General features: G+C 38.0%; 1 protein-coding gene across 1 annotated transcript in view; it reads right to left on the bottom strand.

Annotated features, from left to right (window-relative positions):
- Positions 1–19,617, bottom strand: part of tmeff1a (transmembrane protein with EGF-like and two follistatin-like domains 1a) — a 77,564-nt gene that overhangs the window by 7,228 nt on the left and 50,719 nt on the right. Inside the window, exons 5-7 of the mRNA XM_055014477.1 lie at positions 14,019–14,115; positions 12,130–12,278; positions 915–974 (exon numbers count right to left, since the gene is read on the bottom strand). Of these exons, the coding sequence (XP_054870452.1) occupies positions 915–974; positions 12,130–12,278; positions 14,019–14,115 (306 nt within the window). The remainder of the gene's footprint in view (positions 1–914; positions 975–12,129; positions 12,279–14,018; positions 14,116–19,617) is intronic.

Below are 19,617 nucleotides of genomic sequence, written 5' to 3'. Positions count from 1 at the left end.
CACTTTGATCAAGGTTTGGTTCATTTTGGACAAATTCTGAATCATGTTGGACACATTTAAAGTATTCTGAATGAATTTTAAGACATTTTGGGTGAATTCTAAGTCATTCTAGAGAATTTTGCATCATTTTTCACAAGTTTCGATTCATTTCAGGCCAACTTTTTGTAATTTTGGCAAACTTTGAAATATTTTTGGACAATTTTTAAGTCCTTTTGACAAATTTTGGACAATTTATGTGTCACTTTGGACAAGTTTTGATTAATTTTAGACAAGTTTTTGAGTTGTTTTGTACAGTTTTCGACATCTTGGACAATTTTTTAGTCATTTCTGTCAGATTTTGCATCATTTTGGACAATTTTTACGTCACTTTGACCACGTTTTGGTTTGACTTGAGACAAATTTTGACTCATTTTGTACATGTTTGTTACATTTTGGACGCATTTTAAGTCATTTTAAATGACTTTCATGTCATTTTTGTGGAATTTCTGCGTTGTTCTGACAAGTTTCAATTAATTTTAGGCACACTTAGTTTAATTTTGGACTGCTTTTGAGTAATTGTGGGTAATTTTAAACTCATTTTGAAGTCGTCAGTGGTCTAAGAGGTGAACCGTCATTATATTTAGCTGCTGATTTTCCAAAAAGACGGAAATGGAATCAGGCTGAAGGACCAAGATGAAGGCGATTAGTTCAGATAGAAAACATGCTGGATGGAGATCACTGATGCTGTTTGAAAAACGGTTGTCGTAGGCGGCTAATTTCTGTTTCCTTTAAGTGAAAATAAAAGTCTCAAAACAGATTCATTTTTGTGCTGATTTCTATTTCGTTAAAAGCAGCAGAACAGTGTCATTAAAACGGACAGAAATGAAGGATGAAGCGACTTAAAAGAGCCTCATAGCGACGGACGTGTTTCTTACCCAGGACTTTTACTTTGAAAGGGCTGCTGTCGTCTTTCTTCCCCAGTTTTTCTTTATCGGCTGTGGAGGAAAAACAAAGCTGAATGTTAAACAGCACAAACACACACACATCTGTACTCGTATGTTTGTTTCCATGGATGATTATTAAATTGTCTTAAGTCTGATTCTGGTTTCTTTTCTCTTGAAAATCTTTGTTTTGTTATTTTGGTCTTCAGGAAACACTTATCAGCATATTTCACTGTTTTATAAAGCATCTAATGAAGAAAAGAATTAACTGGCATTCCGGAAAAAATATAAAAAAAGACAAGAATGCAGCATCTATAAAGCAGAAAAACATTCATATAAAAGTACCAAACATTACAGAAATATAATAATTTAGCTAAAGTAAGTATAGAATAGAACAGTAACTAGTAATGCTGGTAATTATACTGAGGTAATATCACATATTATAGTGAAATAATAAAGTATTGCAACTGGAAAATGAAATCTGGTCCATAACATGGATCATTTTGGTAAATAATCACTCATAGATGGATGATTATTCAAGCATCTTAAGTCTAATTCTGGTTTCTTTTCTCTTTATTTTGGAAATATTTGTGTTGTGGATAAAATAAATTGTCATTTTGGTCTTCAGGAAACATTTATCAGCATATTTCACCATTTTATAAACCAACTAATGAAGAAAATTATTAACTATTCAACAAAAATACAAAAAAATTACAAGATTGCAGCATCTATAAAGTAGAAAAACATTCATATAAAAGTACAAAACATATAGAAGTTATTAAAATGACAGAAACTGGACAAATCCTGACTGATGTACTGGTTCCACTAATGAGAAAACATACAGAAATATAGTAATTTAGCTAAAATAATGCTAAAATAAGAGTATAATGCTGGTGATAATACTGAGGTAATATCACATATTATAATGAAATAATGAAATATTGCACCTGAAAATTGAAATAGTATCCGTTACACTGACAATGCTGTAGATTGAAGTGAATTATTGTGAAATCTACTAAAGGAAAGTCTCAGTTCACGTCTTAAATGGGGTCAAATATTAAACCTCGGGTCCAGATTTGGTTTTTCAGTAAAATAAATGAGACGATTTGATGACGTGGGTCGATCTGTGGTGTTTGTTGAAGCGAATCGTTGGCCTGATGCCCCGAGGAGGTGGCGGATGGAGGAAGGGGCAGCTGCTCTTCACCCCGGGGCTTCTAGACTCCCAGCGACCGCCGCCTCCTCCAGCCAATCAGACGCCTCCAAGCCGCGACCGGTGACTAGAAATCCATAAATCCCACCGGGTTACGACCTCCGGCAATACGACACTCAGTGATTCAAGGTGAGTCCGTCGACATAAATCTGAGAAACATCAGATGAGCCTCGTATCTCAGCTCCTCCATTAAAACACACACTGCATATTTACACAACCAATCCAGGAACTAAACATCCGTCAGGAGGCACAAATAAAGACCAACTGAAAGAAATTTTTAACTTCCTGAACCCTGAAACCTCTTGGAGGGTTTGAAAGAAAAAAAAGTTGAAATCTATAAAAGATAAAGTCATTAAAATGACAGAAACTGGACAAATCCTGACTGATGTGCTGGTTCTACTAATGAGAAATAATAAAAATAAAGCTATAAACTACGATGTTTCGGCAAAATCACTTTTTTCTCATTTAGAAATTTGCTAAAAACACACAAAAATCTAGATTCTGTAAAAAAACAAAACAATTGTAACACATTTTATCAGAAAAAAACACAAAAATTAATCGTTTTATCAGAGCCTGAAACTGTAAAAACTGAAAAAAATCATCAGAGTTTGTACTTTTTCTTGAAATTGTGTGATTTACTGGTTCCACTGTGACAAAAGAACCAAATTTAAGTTTAAAATTGTGATATTTCACAATTATGCTGAAAACAAACTACATTCAATAAAAAACCAAGAATTCTGAGCTCCTCTGCATAATTAAGAAGCCACCACTGTCAAAAATGAACAGTTTTCAGTTGAACTGCAGGCAGTGTTTCCACAAATCGGGTGGAAAAAAAAGAAAAAAAATGCTAAAATTAGACCTTTTCTCACAGCTAGAAACTATAAAAACTGAAAGAAATCATCAGATTCTTAACTTTTCTTGAACTAATCATGTGTGATTTACTGGTTCCATTGGGAAAAAACAACAAATTTATGCTTAAAATTGTGATAGTTCATCAAAATCACTTTTTTTCTACTTGATTCATTTAAAAAATTGACAAAAAATAAGCTGGATTTTCTCAAAAAGCTAAAAATGATGAGCTCCTCGGCACAACTAAAAAGCCACGACTGACTCAGTCCTGTTAGTCCAGAAAAGCTGGAAATAAACAGCTCTTTGCATCCAAGTTTGCAATATATGTTCTGCTGTCCCCAAGTGGACAGAAACATCTGTTCTAAATTTGCATTCTCTCTAACAACCAGCAGGGGGCGACTCCTCTGGTTGCAAGTCTGTGAGAAAAATACTGACTTCCTACTTGGTTTATTACCTCAGAGAGCAGTTTAGTGTTGGGTTTATGCACTCAATCCAAGGTTTAAAGCTTCCGTCAACACAGCTTGATGTTAGTTTTGTAATTTAAAGTTGTATTTAAAAGAAAATGATCGATGAAGCAGGATGTGTTTGAGGATGACTTGCATTGTATCGAACTCAAAGCTCTAAAACGGCAGAATACCAACCAATGGGTTGCTACGTTCATCGTTTATACGCAACTTTTGACGCCAAATGAACTATCCCATTAGCCTAGCACTGCTGCTAAACCTGCATTCTCTCGAACAGCATGATGCTAGTTTTATAAATTAAGCTCATATTTAAAGGAAAATGATAGATGAAGCAGGATGTGTTTGAGGATTTCTTGCATTGTATCGAACTTGAAACCTCAAAACGGCAGAAAACCAACCGATGTGTCGCTACGTTCATCGTTTTTACGCAACTTTTGACTCCAGAACTGTTGGAAATAAGCAGCTCTTTGCATCCAACTTTGCAATATATTTCAGATTTCTGCTGCGTCCAAGTGGACAGAAAAGTCATTTTTTGCAGGTTTAAGTGACGTTTCTGAATATTTGCCAGCAGATGAAAATGACCAGACCTGTGATTGAAGGTAAAACCTTCATTTTCAGCTGCAGTCGGCGTCCCTGAGTGTCAGATTATAGCGGACAGTAACGAGATGAGGATTAATTTACAGAGGAATCAAAGCGGTGCTTCTCCACGCTCGGTTTGAGTCGTAATTGAAAACACTGGTGATTAGATGCATTAATTTGTCAGACACGGTTTCAATAACGAGGCTGATTTATGAATCGGTCACAGTCGTGCAGTCAGCAGAGCTCAGCGAAGCACAAACGCCATCAGTCCTGAGCTCCACTGCGTCAGCGACTTAATGTGGAATAATGAGCTGAGAGTTAAACATCGCTGGAGGTGAAGATTTAAACCCAAACAGAGAAGCAACTTTCTACCAGTCCAGCAGAAAACGCACCTTTAAAAGGTCTGACAGAAAAAAGGGAAAGAAAGATGAGCTGAAAGATAGAAATCAATAAAAAATAAAGTACTAAAGGAGACGAGGAAGGACAAAAACACAAGTAAAAACAGAAATTAGGAATGATGGAAAAGAAAAACAGATCATAAACAGATGAACTCAAAGAAAAAGGACGGACAAGGAAAAGAGGCAAAAAATCAAAAGAAATAAGAAGTGAAATAAAGAAAGAAAGCAAAAGAATGACATGAAGAAGAGGAAAGAAAAAGAAAGCAAAAGGGGCACAAAAAGAAAAAATGAAGGAAATAAGGACAAGAATAAGATAGAAAGAAAGACAGACTTGAAGAAGGAAGGAAAAAAATAAAAAAGAAAGAAACAAAAAGACAAACAGAAAAAGAAAGACTGAAAGAAAACAGTAAGAAAGAAAGAAATAAAAACAGAAATACTTAAAAAACAAACACAAAGAAAGACTGAAAGAACAAGAAAGAAAGAAAGAAAATGAAGAAAACCTAAAAGAAGATGGAAGAACAGATACAAGGAAACAAAGGAAAAGAACGATGGAAGAAAAACACAAAGACATAAAAAGAGAAGACTTGAAGAATAAGAGACATAAAAGAAGCTAAAAGAGAAAAGACGGAAATTCAAAAAGGAGGAAAGAGACAAAAGAATAACATAAGAAGTAATGAAAGAAAGAAAAAAGACAAATATAAAAATAAAAACAGAGGGACGTCAAAAGAAGGAAAGAAATCGTGAATAAGAAATGATGGAAACAAATCAAAGAAACCAGGAGATGAAGAACAAACAGGAAGAAGGAGGAAACTATGATCAAATATGAAGTAAAAACAGGAGAAAGAGTGAAAGAAATCAAACCTAAAAAACAAACGCTGGGGAGCAAAATGAATCCAAAATAAACCTCCTGTTTTCGTCCAGCGGTTGAACATCGAGCTGCTTTTAAATCTCTGCTGTGAAGCTTTCTGGAGCTCCGGCGGTCGACGGTGACGACGGGATTTTCCAATTTGGACTCCATCAAACAGCGATGGAGGCAGATTTATCTGTGGGAGCTGAGAGGTCGGAGGTGAACCAAACTGTTTACTGAGCATCACGGAGTCAGCAGAAAATGAATTTAGTCTCAGATTCATGAAAGCCACTGCAGCCTGGAGCCTGCCTTTCCCCCTCCCACACCCCTCGTGAGTTTTTGGCTTGAGTGGCATTAGTGTTTTGTGTTTTTGTGGAAATAAAATCAATTGGATTATAATCCACCTGCTCTGTCAAGCTCTCACTTTGGGCTCCAAACCTCCCCGTACTGTGACAGATTCCAGGAAACTTCTTCCTGTAAACGAGTCGATTAATTGATCTGAGACGCTAATTTAGGTGATGTTTTGTAACATTACAGTAAATTCCACAGGTTTAAAGGTGAGACGTGAGGTAAAAGGGAGTGGAAGGTAAACTTAGAGTCAAAAATATCAATTATAACTCAAACAAATCAGACACAAAACCAAGCAGCAACCTCCAGGGCTAAAAAACCTAAATAATAATAAACTGCAGTTCCTGAAACGGCCACTAGAGGCTGCTTCTAAAAGTGACTCGATTCCCATAGACTCCCATGTTAAAATGTCCAACTTTACAGCAGAAAATAACGTTTATAAAGCCTTAAACAACAAATGGTTTGGTCTCTGCAGCTAATTTCTTCATTCATGACAACTGTCTGGGGGTTTAATTTGTGAGATGAATTGATTTAGAGGATCAATTTCAGCTACATTTTGCACCGTTACCATAAATTCCAAAGGTTTAAACGTGAGACATGAGGTTAAAGGGAGTTGAAGGGAAATTTAGGGTCAAAAATATCAGAACTCATGCAAATCGTTCACGAAACCAAGCAGCAACCTAAATGTATGAAAAAACTGCAGTTCCTCAAACGACCACCAGAGGCTAGTGCTAAAAGTGAGTTAATCTCCATAGACTCCCATGATAAAATGTCCAACTTTACAGCAGAAATAAACATGTCTAAGCATTGAACAACAAATGTTTTGGTCTCTACAGCTAATTTTGCTGTTAATGATAACTGTATGGAGGTTTAATTTTTAAACAATTCTTCTGTTTAAACTCTAATTAAAATAAAAAAATAAACAAAATGCAGTTCCTTGAATAGCCACTAGAGGCTAGGTCTAAAAGTGAGTCAGTCCCCACAGACTCCCATGATAAAATGTCCAACTTTACAGCAGAAATAAACATGTTTAAAGCCTCAAACGATACACGTTTTGGTCTCTATAGCTAGTTATGCTTTTAATGACAATTCATGGAAGTTTAATTTTCATACAATTCATCAGTTTAATTGTAATAATAATAATAATAATAATAATAATAATAATAATAATAATAATAATAATAATAATACAAACATGCAGTTCCTCATATGGCCACTAGAGGCTGGTTCTAAAGCGAGCCAGTTTCCATAGACCTTAATCTTAAAATGTCCAACTTTACAGCAGAAATAAACGTGTCCAACCTGGCACTAAACATTTTTTAGTTTCGATAGCTAACTTATCTGCTTATGACAACTGTACAGGAGGAAATTTTTAAACAAATCTTCCATTCAAGTTGCAATAAGGCTTTAACGTATGAGAAATGTAGACCACTTTGACTAACAGGCAGGTTATTGTTTATGTAGCAGCATTAAGTGTATTTCCCTAACAAATTTTGATGTGTATTTTAGAGTATCGCTTGTGAAAAAATATTTGCTAGAATAGTTTTCTGCATGCTTGAGGTTATTTTTTGAGACTTTTCTATAAAAAGTTAACACGCATCATAGGAAATATTTATAGTTGTTAACTTAAATCTAAACAACGTAAAAACATGATCAATAGCTGATATAAAGGAATAAATACGACTTTCAGGAGTTAAAACACTTTGTAAACACTTCATTTCCTCTCAGTTTATTTTTCTTCAAGGTTTTTCAGAAGTTGGTGTTGTTCACACCTTTCTCGACTATAGCGCCACCTTCTGACAATATTTCACTTCACTGGAGTTTAGTTTTTTGTGGAAAAACACAGGCGGTAACCTGCAACCCAGAAAACAAAGAGAAAGATGTGAAATCCAAACATAAAACTGAGCTCTCATGTGGCACTAAATCGTCTTTATTCCACTCAGGAGGGACGACCGGCCACGATTATCTAAATATTCATTTTCCCTGAGATTTCCCCGCAGCGCTTTAAATCCTCCGCCTCCGTGCGATCGCTCAGGCACGTCAGCAGCAGCGTGACGAACAGATAATTCAGAAAGCTTAAAACGGAGCTCATGTGCAGGAACCAGACAGGAAGTGTTGATGATGTTTACATGTGTGCAGCCTCACTGTGATCTGGAATGATTCTTTACAACATTTCCACCAGACTGAAGCCAGGTTTCTGCTGTGCATCTGATTTAGCAGCCGTTTCCTACATCTGCAACCTGATTTGTACCTCGCCTGCATTCACATCACATCCAGACAAACACTCCCTCCCAACCGCCGTCTACCTGACATGAAAAATATTTCAGTGAATCAGATCCACAGCTACGCCTGAACAAACTGACACAACTCTGAGACATGAAAACTCACTCCGAGTCGAGCTTCATCTGGAGCTAAATAAGTCGTGTTTGAGTCGGCAGCTGCTCCAGAAGTTCAGCACTGAGGCAAAAATACTCTAAATGTAAAGAGTTTTGTGAATAAATCAGGAAATCACAAGAACAAATGCACACGTGATGTAATAAAAAGTGTGTTTATCTGGCTAAATGTTCTGCGTTTGTAGCCCGACATGCTAATGTTTACAGAATGCTACTTCGTTAGTCAGCTGTGCTATCAAGGCTAAAGTTAGCATACGGCTAGCTTCATCCACTCCTCAGGTTATTTTGATATAAGTTTAAATTTTATTATTTATATAGCACACAATAACATTAATTCCCTTCTGTTCTATTTTATTCTCTATCTAAGCTAACAAAAAACAGCTAAATGTCCCCTACACGGATTATATAGAATTTCCATGTAAAAGATAATGTACCTTTTAGCCGCGCTAGCATCAACCATTTCATATGATATCATGTATGGTATATTAATTAGCCACAGACAGTGTCTTTAGCCACATAATAGCGCTAATTTTAGCTTCATAATTAGCCGTACATATGCAAACATCTACAGTATGCTATTTCGTTAGCCGGCTGGGCTACCGAGGCTAAAGTTAGCATACAACTAGCTTCATCCACTCCTCATCCTGAAAGTTTATTTTCTACTAAACTTAAGATTGAAGTGTGTTTAATGATGTGAACATTACTTCTATTATTACATTTAGACGTCATACAATAACATTAATTCTATTGTTATTCTGTTTATTCTGTATCTAAGCTAACAAAAAGCAATAAAACGTCCGCTCCATGTATTACACCTCATTTCTATGTAAGATGGTTACTTTTTAGACCCTAAACTTGAGTTTATATCACACAAAATATTAAGTCGATGCAGTTATCATGATTATTATGTCACCAGAGCACCTTTAAAATAATGGCTGTAACCATAAAGAGTTTATTTAAATCATTAAACTAGATTTTTTACTTTAGATGTCCAATGTTTCATCATCAAAACTTGAAAACTTCTGTTCATAACTGTGGTATTTTTTTTTTTCACATATAACACATAAAACTTCTTTTTAAATAATGTGGAAATTATTTGGTAGAAGATAATTTCACCAGAAGTTGTTGTAAACTAAAAACAGTTTTCTTGCTGTTGAGCCAAAGCATGTTTTTTTTTAGATTGTACTGAATGTTTGAAATAAAAACATTAATTTTACATTTTAAAAGAAATGTTTTTGGTGTAATTTTTAGTACAAATTGCTCTTATTTCACAGATTTTAACTGTATTGCTAAAATGCAGAAAATATCAAGAAAAATCACATTTAAAAAACACATCAACTCACATATTAACCCTAAAAAACTGGACAAAACTCAAAATGATTCACTGTTATTTTACACATTTTCTCTTTTAGTTTCCTCATCAAATAATTCCTATTTTGCACTGTTTAGCGTTGACTGCTTGTATTAAAAATAGATCTGGAATCATAATTGAAATCTGCACAGTTTAACTTGAGAAATTAATGCAATAAAAATAGAATTTGAATCACAATTTAATTTTGCATTGTTTAACTTAGATAATTATATATTTTTTCAAGTAAGTTTTGACATGGATAATTTGAATTTGCATTAACAAATAATTTTATTAAAAAAATCTAATTTGAATCATAATTTGAATTCATATGGTTAAACTTCAATAATAGTTATTATAATCCGATAAAAATGGAATCTGAATCATTTATTATGCAGTTTAACTTGAATAATCATGTATTTTTTTAAAAAATAATTTAAATCATGAATTGAAGTATTGCTCCACTGAAAGAATTCTGTTTTAAAATGTTAATTTCAATCACATAATTTGAATTTGTGTTAAATTAAATATGTTTATTAAAACTGAAATTGAATAGAATAAAGAATGTGGAACAGAAGACTGAAACTAATTCAAGCTGAAAGTAAACTTCACATGAAAACAAAACAAGTCTATGAAAGTGGTTCAGAAGTGATTTAAAAGAAGGCAGCTCGTTAAACAGAGCTCACAATCAACAAGTTTGATTATTTTTGCATTTATTATTTCTTATTTATAAAAACTTCTGCCCTTCATCGCTGCTTTAGTGCTTTTTTTGTTGATTTTTTTTAACAGCAGCTCTGATGAAGTATTCCTAGATACTAAACCTTCTAAACTAAACTTCTGAGCCCAGATGATGGTTGTATAAAGCCTGAGATCTACGACCATCATCACGTATCTGGAGATCAGAGGGAGACCACAGATCTGCTCCACAGCTGCTGAAGATGATCATCATTATCATCATCATCATCATCTTCTGCTCTTGCACAGCCGAATGTAAACATCCTCACAAACCACTTGGACTTCTTCTTTTTCTTCTCCCTGTCTGTCTTTTTCAGCTCTGGAAGCTCATCTTCTTCTTCTTCTTTTTCTTCTTTGTTTTCAGTAGGAGCCTCGTCTGCTGCGGTTTCTTCAGTTGAGGAGAATCTGGTTTCCGTCTCCGTTACCTGGCCGGTCTTTTCTGTCTCCACCTGTTGATCCTGTGCCGCCAGCAGCTTTTCGCTGAGTTCATCCAGAGAAGCCTCCCTGGAAGCCTGCTGCAGCTGTTTCTGGGCCTCCTGCAGTTTAGCTGTCAGCTCCTGGTTCTTGTCTTGTTCCTCCTGCAGTTTTGCCATCAGCTCCTGGTTCTTGTCTTGTTCCTCCTGCAGTTTTGCCATCAGCTCCTGGTTCTTGTCTTGTTCCTCCTGCAGTTTAGCTGTCAGCTCCTGGTTCTTGTCTTGTTCCTGCTGCAGTTTAGTCGTCAGCTCCTGGTTCTTGTCTTGTTCCTCCTGCAGTTTAGTCATCAGCTCCTGGTTCTTGTCTTGTTCCTGCTGCAGTTTAGTCATCAGCTCCTGGTTCTTGTCTTGTTCCTCCTGCAGTTTAGTCATCAGCTCCTGGTTCTTGTCTTGTTCCACCTGCAGTTTTGCCGTCAGCTCCTGGTTCTTGTCTTGTTCCTGCTGCAGTTTAGTCGTCAGCTCCTGGTTCTTGTCTTGTTCCTCCTGCAGTTTAGTCGTCAGCTCCTGGTTCTTGTCTTGTTCCTCCTGCAGTTTTGCCATCAGCTCCTGGTTCTTGTCTTGTTCCTCCTGCAGTTTTGCCATCAGCTCCTGGTTCTTGTCTTGTTCCTCCTGCAGTTTAGCTGTCAGCTCCTGGTTCTTGTCTTGTTCCTGCTGCAGTTTAGTCGTCAGCTCCTGGTTCTTGTCTTGTTCCTGCTGCAGTTTAGTCGTCAGCTCCTGGTTCTTGTCTTGTTCCTCCTGCAGTTTAGTCATCAGCTCCTGGTTCTTGTCTTGTTCCTGCTGCAGTTTAGTCATCAGCTCCTGGTTCTTGTCTTGTTCCTCCTGCAGTTTAGTCATCAGCTCCTGGTTCTTGTCTTGTTCCACCTGCAGTTTTGCCGTCAGCTCCTGGTTCTTGTCTTGTTCCTGCTGCAGTTTAGTCGTCAGCTCCTGGTTCTTGTCTTGTTCCTCCTGCAGTTTAGTCGTCAGCTCCTGGTTCTTGTCTTGTTCCTCCTGCAGCTTGGTCCAGTATTGGTTCAGTTGGAGCTTCAGGTCTCGATGTATTTTTTGCTCAACTTTGAGATGGTCGTTGGCCTCCCTCAGTTGGTTCCGGGACGCTCTGAGCGCCAACCTCAGACAGATCTCCTCGTCCCTCTGATCCCTGAAGCCGTTTTCCACGTTCTTTAAAAAAAATGCTGCTTTTCTAACAATGCCACATGGGGGAATGAACAGCCTTGGCGGAGTATTGGACTCTGAGTATTTTTCTAGTTCTTATTATCTACTGCTGGGAAGTATTGACAAAAATGGGGTATAAATGTGAAAAAATATGCATTTAGTAGCATTTGTATATTTGTATTGGGTTTCTTTCAAGTTTATGATACAACACGCCTTTATTAATCCTACAGTGGGACAATTTCCAGTGTTAAAGGGTTAGAGACTTGAAAAAGGTGCACAATGCATTTCACTGCGCATTATACTATGTATAATTGTGTTTGTGATAACTAAAGGTCTTGAATCTTGAATCTTGGTGACGCCACTGCAACAAACTTTCATTTTCTCTGTGATTTCGGTCTGAATAAGCTCCGCCTTACCGGGACACCTGCCCAGGTGCTTGACGTCGATCTGCTCCTGCTTCATGCACGATGCCTCTCGGACCAGACAGGGGTTGTTGTAGGAGTTCCCATCGGTGGCGCAGACCGGGTTCTCGTTGTGGCCGCTGCAGTCGATGTTACATATGCACCTGAGGAGGAAAAATCAATGCTGTAGCCTGAAAACCTCAACATGTTTCTGCCGTCACGAGCTGAAGAACATCCAGAGGAACGAAGCTCATTGAACCGCCACTAGGAGCTCATTTCGATCCTTCTGAAGAACTCTCTCACACACAATCAGCGGTTTCACACAGACCCCACGTCTGGTACTTTTATTTTTTACTGTTTAATACTTCTATTCCGCTACGTTCAATTTAAATGGTCCAATATAACACATTTTCCTGAAGAGGTTTTACAATCTATACGTTAATAAACACTCAGCCGTCCTTCCAGCTTTTATTAAAAAAAAAAAAAAAAAAAACACTAAAAAGGAAGAAAGACTCACTGATCCCTCTTCCAGGACAGCCATAAATAAAATATTGCATTTTAAACTCCACTACCAGCGTTTGAAGGCCACACTTAACAGCTGAACATAAAAAAATCATACATTCATAAAATAAAATGCACAGTTTCATAAAACTACAGACATTCATATTTTCAGCTTTTACTCTCACCTTAAACCATCCATTTCCCCTCTAAGATTTATTTAAGAGCAACTTTAAAACTTTAAAATGGCGTCTATCTTAAACAAAATTAAATTAACGATATGTCTATGTGTTTGTATTATTATATATTTAACCGTACTATAGGAGCTGATGTTTTCATTAGAATGCAGATTATTAACTGTTGTACAGACGAAGCTACAATGAATTTTTGATTTCATGATTTCCACGTCAGGCAGCGTTAAATGTTAGAAATGCAACTGACTAGCCTAGGAATGCTAGCTGTTAGCTTATATGTGCTAGAAAACAGCCTAGGAATGCTACCTGCTAGCCTTGGGATGCTAGTGGCTAGCCTATGGATGATAGGCACTAGCCTAAAGATACTAGGTGCTACCCGAGAAACACTACTGACTGTCTAGGAAAGTAAGTGGCTGGCCTAGGGATTCTACTCACTATTCTAGGGTTGCTACTTACAAGCCTAAAGATTGTAGCGACTAGCCTAATGATGCTAGTGACCCGCCTAGTAACCACAGTCACTAACCTTTCTAATGCTGGTTGCTAGTCTAGCCTAGAAATGTTAGTTTCATGGCTAGCAACTCGCCTAGGCATGCAAGTGGATAGCCTAGGGATAGTAGTTGCAAGCCTAGAGGTAGTAGTGACTAGCCTATTGATGCTAAAGATTAGCCTAGAGATACAAGTGGATAGCTTAAGGATGCTCATTGCTAATGTAGGGGACGCTAGTCACTAGCCAAGGGATGCTAGTCACTAGCCTAGTAACAACACGGATTTTGGAGACTAACCTGTGGATGCTAGTGGCTCGCTTATGGATGCTCATTGCTAATAGGGATGGAAATAACTAGCGTACGGATGCTAATGACCAGTAAATTCAGTTGCACATCTAGTAAGTTATTGAGGTAAACTTATGAATGACTTGTTGAATGAGTGGCACAACTTAAAGAGCTACAAAATAAATTCTTCTGGTCATCCGTTAGCGAAATCAGTCATTGGTTTTGACACGAACACAAGCTAAGGCCTTTCAACAGTCATATTTTCCTGCACCACTGTGACCTCTTCGAAGAAATTCAAGTGTTTGGGTCTCGTTGTTTTACTTATTGTAATACTCTATCTGATGTCCAGTGAAGCAGGATATATAAATATGTATATATACGTATTATCATGTATTTTAGCTCACTCAGCCTTCCAGGTTCTCTCCACCATCTGTAAACTCACCAGACGTCCTCCGAGTCTTCGTCGCACTCGGCTCCATATTTACATGTGCTGCACTTGGTGAACTTCTTCCCAGCGTCAGAGCCTGAACCTTCGTCATCTATGAGTCACAAAAAAACAAACTGCATTATTTACCGTCTGCCCCTCGTTTTTACAATTCTGATCAGGCTGCAGTCGGTTGTCTCCTTTAACCGCCGCTGAAGTCAAGTTTCATTCTATGGAATGTTTATGGAGGTCCCTCGTCTGGTTTCATCATTTCCACATAATTAAAGTTTAAAAGTTTAAAATATTTACCAGTCAGCTGCGACAGTTAAAGAAAACACAATCTTCAGGAGTTCTTTAATCTGCAAATGAAGGTAAACCAGTGAGATTCAAAAACTTGCACAGTAACCTCAGTGTGTTTGAACACTTCATGCTTCTAGCGTATTTCAGAGGAATATTATAATTATTTTTCCGCTTCACTGCGGCTAATCTTTAGAGAAACCTTTTATACATAAAAGAAGTGATCAGTTGGACCAAATATGCATCCTTGTATTAACAGCAGAGCAAATTTTTTTTCCTACTTCATGCATTTATATTCAACATCAAAACACTGTCGAGCGTTTATATCTTGTCATTTATATGTAAATGTGGTAGAAATACATCTTGTATATAGAAATCCTGACGTTATGCATACAGTGGGGTCATAAAGTCTGAGAGCTCATTAGTAATACATTTTTTTTTGACATGTAAACCTGGGAATAATCAGGAAGTAATAGACTCGAAAACTGAAGAATAAATGTTTTGGTTCAGTTTTTACCCAAACTGCATTTTGGTTTAAGTTTAAAACCTTTACAAATTCACTAAAACGTTTAGAACATTCAAAATGTGGATTTTTATTTAAAAGTATGTATGTTAAAGTATGTCCCTTTTCAAATTAATAAACAGAAGTTCAGTTTAGTTTTTTTTTTACGCGAAAGCAGTGATGTGCATCTCACCTCCATGTTAGGCGGTGTTAAATGTTAGAAATGCAACTGACTAGCCTAGGAATGCTAGTTGTTAGCTTATGTGTGCTAGCAAACAGCCTAGGAATGCTACTCACTAGCCCTGGGATTCAGCTCAATTAAATTTTATTCATATAGCACCAATTCACGCTCGTGGCTAGCCTATGGATGACAGCCACTAACCTGGGGTTGCTACTTGCTAGCAGTGATGCTAAGGACTAGCCTATGGATACAAGTGGATAGCTTATGGAAGCTAGATGCTCGCCAAGGGAGGCTGCCTACTGAATAGATAAAAAGCGTCAGTGTTTGCTTAGGGACGCAAGTGGCTAACCTAGGGATTGTAGTCTCTAGCCAAGGGTTGCTATTTGCTAGCCTCAGGATAGTAGTGACTAGCCTATTGATGCTAAAGATTAGCGTAGGGATTCAAGTGGATAACTTATGGATGCTAGTTGCTCACCATGGGATGCTACTAACTAGCCTAAAAGAGATAGTGCTTGCCTAGTGACCAAGTGGCTAGCCAGAGATGGTAGTTGCTAGCCTAGGGATAGTAGTGATTAGCATATTGATGCTAAAGATTAGCCTAGGGATAGTAGTGATTAGCATATTGATGCTAAAGATTAGCCTAGGGATAGTAGTGACTAGCATACTGATGCCGAAGTTTAGCCTAAGGATAGTAGTGACTAGCATATTGATGCAAAAAATTAGCCTAGGGATAGTAGTGACTAGCATATTGATGCTAAAGATTAGCCTAGCGATGCAAGTAGACAGCTAAGGAATGCAAGTGGCTAGCCTAGGGGTGCTAGTCACTAGCCTAAGGATGGTAGTTACTAGCCTAATGTTGCTATTTGCTAGCCTAGGGCCTTAGTGACTCGACCCAGAGTCACGTGACAAAAATTTAACGGACTTTTCGGGTCAAGTACAGGCAGTGTAGGAAAAATAGATTGATTTTTACACTTTCACATACATTTTTCATGCATTTATTCCTGAATTAGTGACACTTTTGGGAACTTGAAAAAATCTTGGACATATTGATTCCATTTTAAAAAAGATTGTTAACATAAAAATTGATTTTTAATGATTTGTGTCATTCAAACTGCACAGAAGAGATTCCTGAGTTCTTCTTCGTGGTTGTTCTGTTTCTGTAGAAGTACAGGACTAAAAAATGAGCCTACAGTGAAGAAAAATGTGACAGGAGTAAAGAAAAACTCCCAGAAATTAGAGGGTTAATGTGTTTATTGTGTTTATTGTGTCTCTATGGGTAGTGTTAACTTTGTTCTCTCCACCTCCGTCATGGAGATTCAAGGAAAAGAGGATAGAGCAGCTTGCATCATGGCAAAAAATGCTATTTTTAATTGTTCATATCGGTTTAAACAGAGCAAATAAAGGCTCAGAAGCTGTTTGAGGTTCAGAGGGTTAATAAGGAGAGGAGCATTTTATGGTTAAAACATGTTGCTGTAGAGAACAGACTTATATTGTGGAGCGCAGATGTTCCTTCAGAGACTAATCAAAGCCTGAAAGCTGAAATGTGCGTCACTATTCACCTGTGACACTTCCCTTGTTGCATCTGGTTCCACTGTAATCAGGCCTTTCTCCTCCAAAACTCTTTTCTAATTTAAACTTCTTGTTGCTCCGTCGACTGTGAAACTCTTTCTATTCGTATCTCTCATCCATGAACGACATAATCAGCTTTTATTATCATTATTTGTGCAACTCTTCCGAGAACGCCGACTTGATTTCATTCCCAAAAAACAACGTTGACAGCGACGGCGGCGTTTTTTCCACCGCCGACACGCCTCAGACGTTTTTCTATCAGACACAGCTGAGTGTTGGAGCCTCCTGAAGCCCGTCGGCCAAATGGAAACACAGACGATGCATTATCACCTCATGATATTATTATTACCATTACGGGGGATGCGTTTAATACCACCTCGCATGGCGGCGTCCATTTTCCAGCAGAGAGTTGGGAGCAGATGAGGCGGCAACAGCCTCAGCAACAAATATCAAAGAGCTGCAGGGATTATTCTGGGCTTCCTTTCATCCAGGGAGCCGTTTCCGTGATTCATCGCCAGCAATTTTGTCGCGTAATGGAGGAAAAGCTCGGCGATATCAAGGGGACGGAATTAATCCACGGGGAGAGTGATCCTGAAGTCATTAAAATTCCTATTGAAGCTAAAAATCTGCAGGAAACATGAAACTACAAGTAAAATGGTCTCAAAGTGCCACTATTCCATTCCAGATAGCTAACTTCTATTTACTTTCAGTTGACTGAAAACATGCATTGTCTCAGCACAAAGTCAAACACACTTCCAGTTGGACTCTGTTGGGGTAAATGACTAGCCTGGGGATGCTAATGACTAGCCTAGGGATGTAAGTGGATAGGTTATGGATGCTAGTTTCATGCCAATGGATGCTACTGACTAGCTTAAAAGCACTGCTGTTTATCTAGGGACGCAAGTGGCTAATCTAAGGATGGTAGTCACTAGCCTCGGGTTGCTACTTGATAGCCGAGGGGTAGTAGTGACTAGCCTATTGATGCTAAAGACTAGCCTAGGGATGTAAGCGAATAGGTTAAAGATGCTAGTTTCTCACCAAGGGATGCTACTGACTAGCCTAAAAGTGACAATGTTTGTCTAGGGATGCAAGTAGCTGGCCTAGGGTTGGACTTCCTAGCCGAGGGGTAGCAGTGACTAGCCTATTGATGCTAGTTTCCAGCCTAGTGACTACTGTGACTAACCTTTCTAAAGCTGGTTGCTACCCTAGCCTAGAAATGTTAGTTGCTTGCCTAGGAATGGCAAGTAAAGTGTTCCTAGGCTAATGGCTAGGCATACAAGTGGATAGCCTAAGGATGGGAGTCGCTAGCCGAATATTGCTACTTGCTAGTCTAACGGTAGTAGTGACTGGCCTAATGATGCTAAAGAGTAGCCTAGGGATGCAACTGGACAGCAAAGGGATGCAAGTGGCTAGCCTAGGGATTGTAGTCATTAGCCTAGGGATGCTAGTCACTAGCTAGCAGAGATGGCAGTCAATAGCCCAATGTTGTTACTTGCTAGCCTAGGGATAGTAGTGACTAGCCTGTTGATGCTAAAGATTAACCCTGTTTTTCACTTTTATAGAAGCAGCTGCAGTTTTTGTTGCATCTTGTTTTGAAAGGCACCGACAGGAACATTCAGCATGAGCGGCTATAAAACATCATGAAAATGTCCCACTGTCTGAATAATACTAATAATATTTAATATATAAGAACCACAACTTTAAACTCTGCAACGCGATCCTGGACAACAACACAAACAAATGAGCGGTTAAACCAGAGTTAAATGGATGTTTGTTCATACAACTGAGTCCACCTCCTTTAGACTGAGCTGATCTGATCATTTCTCACTTATTGTGGGAGAAAGACACCTTTAAGAGCGACAACAAGATAAAAGATTGGTGTGTTCCTGCTGGCCGACAGACTGGCCTGCTGTGTGTGGATGTACTGAACATGGAGAGCTCAGCTGGGCCTCGGAAGCTGCCGATCGATCGACGAGGATCTGCAGCAGAGAGGCTTCTTTGTTTCTGTCGGACTGAGCTGCCAGCAGGACACCGACTCCACCCACAACCAGACACTGCAGCCAAACACCGCTCGTATCCCATTCTGCACCTTTGACTGTTAAATGCATGCAATCTGTACTATATCTGTCAAAAATAAAACAAAATTAACAATAAAAGTCCCCCCAAAATGTATGCAAATGACTCAAAATCTGTCCAGAGTGTTGCACAAATGTTTAAAATGACTAAAGGTTTGTACAAAAAACGGTCCACATTGACAAGTCATGAACACAGTGACACAAAGTTAACAAATAAAAACAAAGAAAGCAATGTTTAAAATTACTCAAAATGTCTTTATAATGGCTCAAAAATAGCCCAGAATCACATGAAACTTGTCAAAAATGACACAAAATGTCCAAAATTGATTAAATAACCCAAACTACTCAAAAATGGTCCAAAATGACAAAAATGTTGTCCATGGCGACAAAAGAAAAGATCCTAAATGACCTGAAACTTGTTTAAAATCACTCAAATTTAGTCAAAATTACAAAAAAAATGGTCCAAATTGACAAAAAATAACAAATGAAAACACCCAAACTGATGCAAAATGTGTTCAAAATTACTCTAAAACTGTCAGAATGATTCAAAATGACCAGAAAGAAATCCAAAATTAGGCAAAAACTTGTCCAAGGTGAAGCAAAGTGATCCAAATTACTAGAAAACGGCTTAAAAATAGTCCAAAATTTCTCAAAAATGGTCCAATGTGACAAGTTTGACCAAAATGACTCAAAAACAGTCCAGAATTATTCCCTCTTTGTGCAACGCAGCAGCTCATTGTTTGACTTTGATGAGCTGAATTTTCTCCATTTGGGTTTTTTACATTTACAGACGTTTAAATGCAGAAAAAAAACATCTTTAGAAGCCACATAAGATGGATTTCAGCGTCAGCGCAGCTTTAAGATGGTCGAGAGCCAGATGATGGAGGTTTCATTGACATTACGGAGGCAGGAGGAAGCTCATTAGACGTGGAGTGAAAAGGTTAAAGGATCAAAGCGACTGCTGAGGACGGATAAATCCATCAGAACCACGAA

The sequence above is a fragment of the Amphiprion ocellaris genome, chromosome 10, assembly GCF_022539595.1.
Source record: "Amphiprion ocellaris isolate individual 3 ecotype Okinawa chromosome 10, ASM2253959v1, whole genome shotgun sequence".
Lineage (NCBI taxonomy): Eukaryota > Metazoa > Chordata > Actinopteri > Pomacentridae > Amphiprion > Amphiprion ocellaris.
Note: the sequence above shows the minus strand (reverse complement) of the source record. Positions and strands in the feature narration are given on the sequence as shown.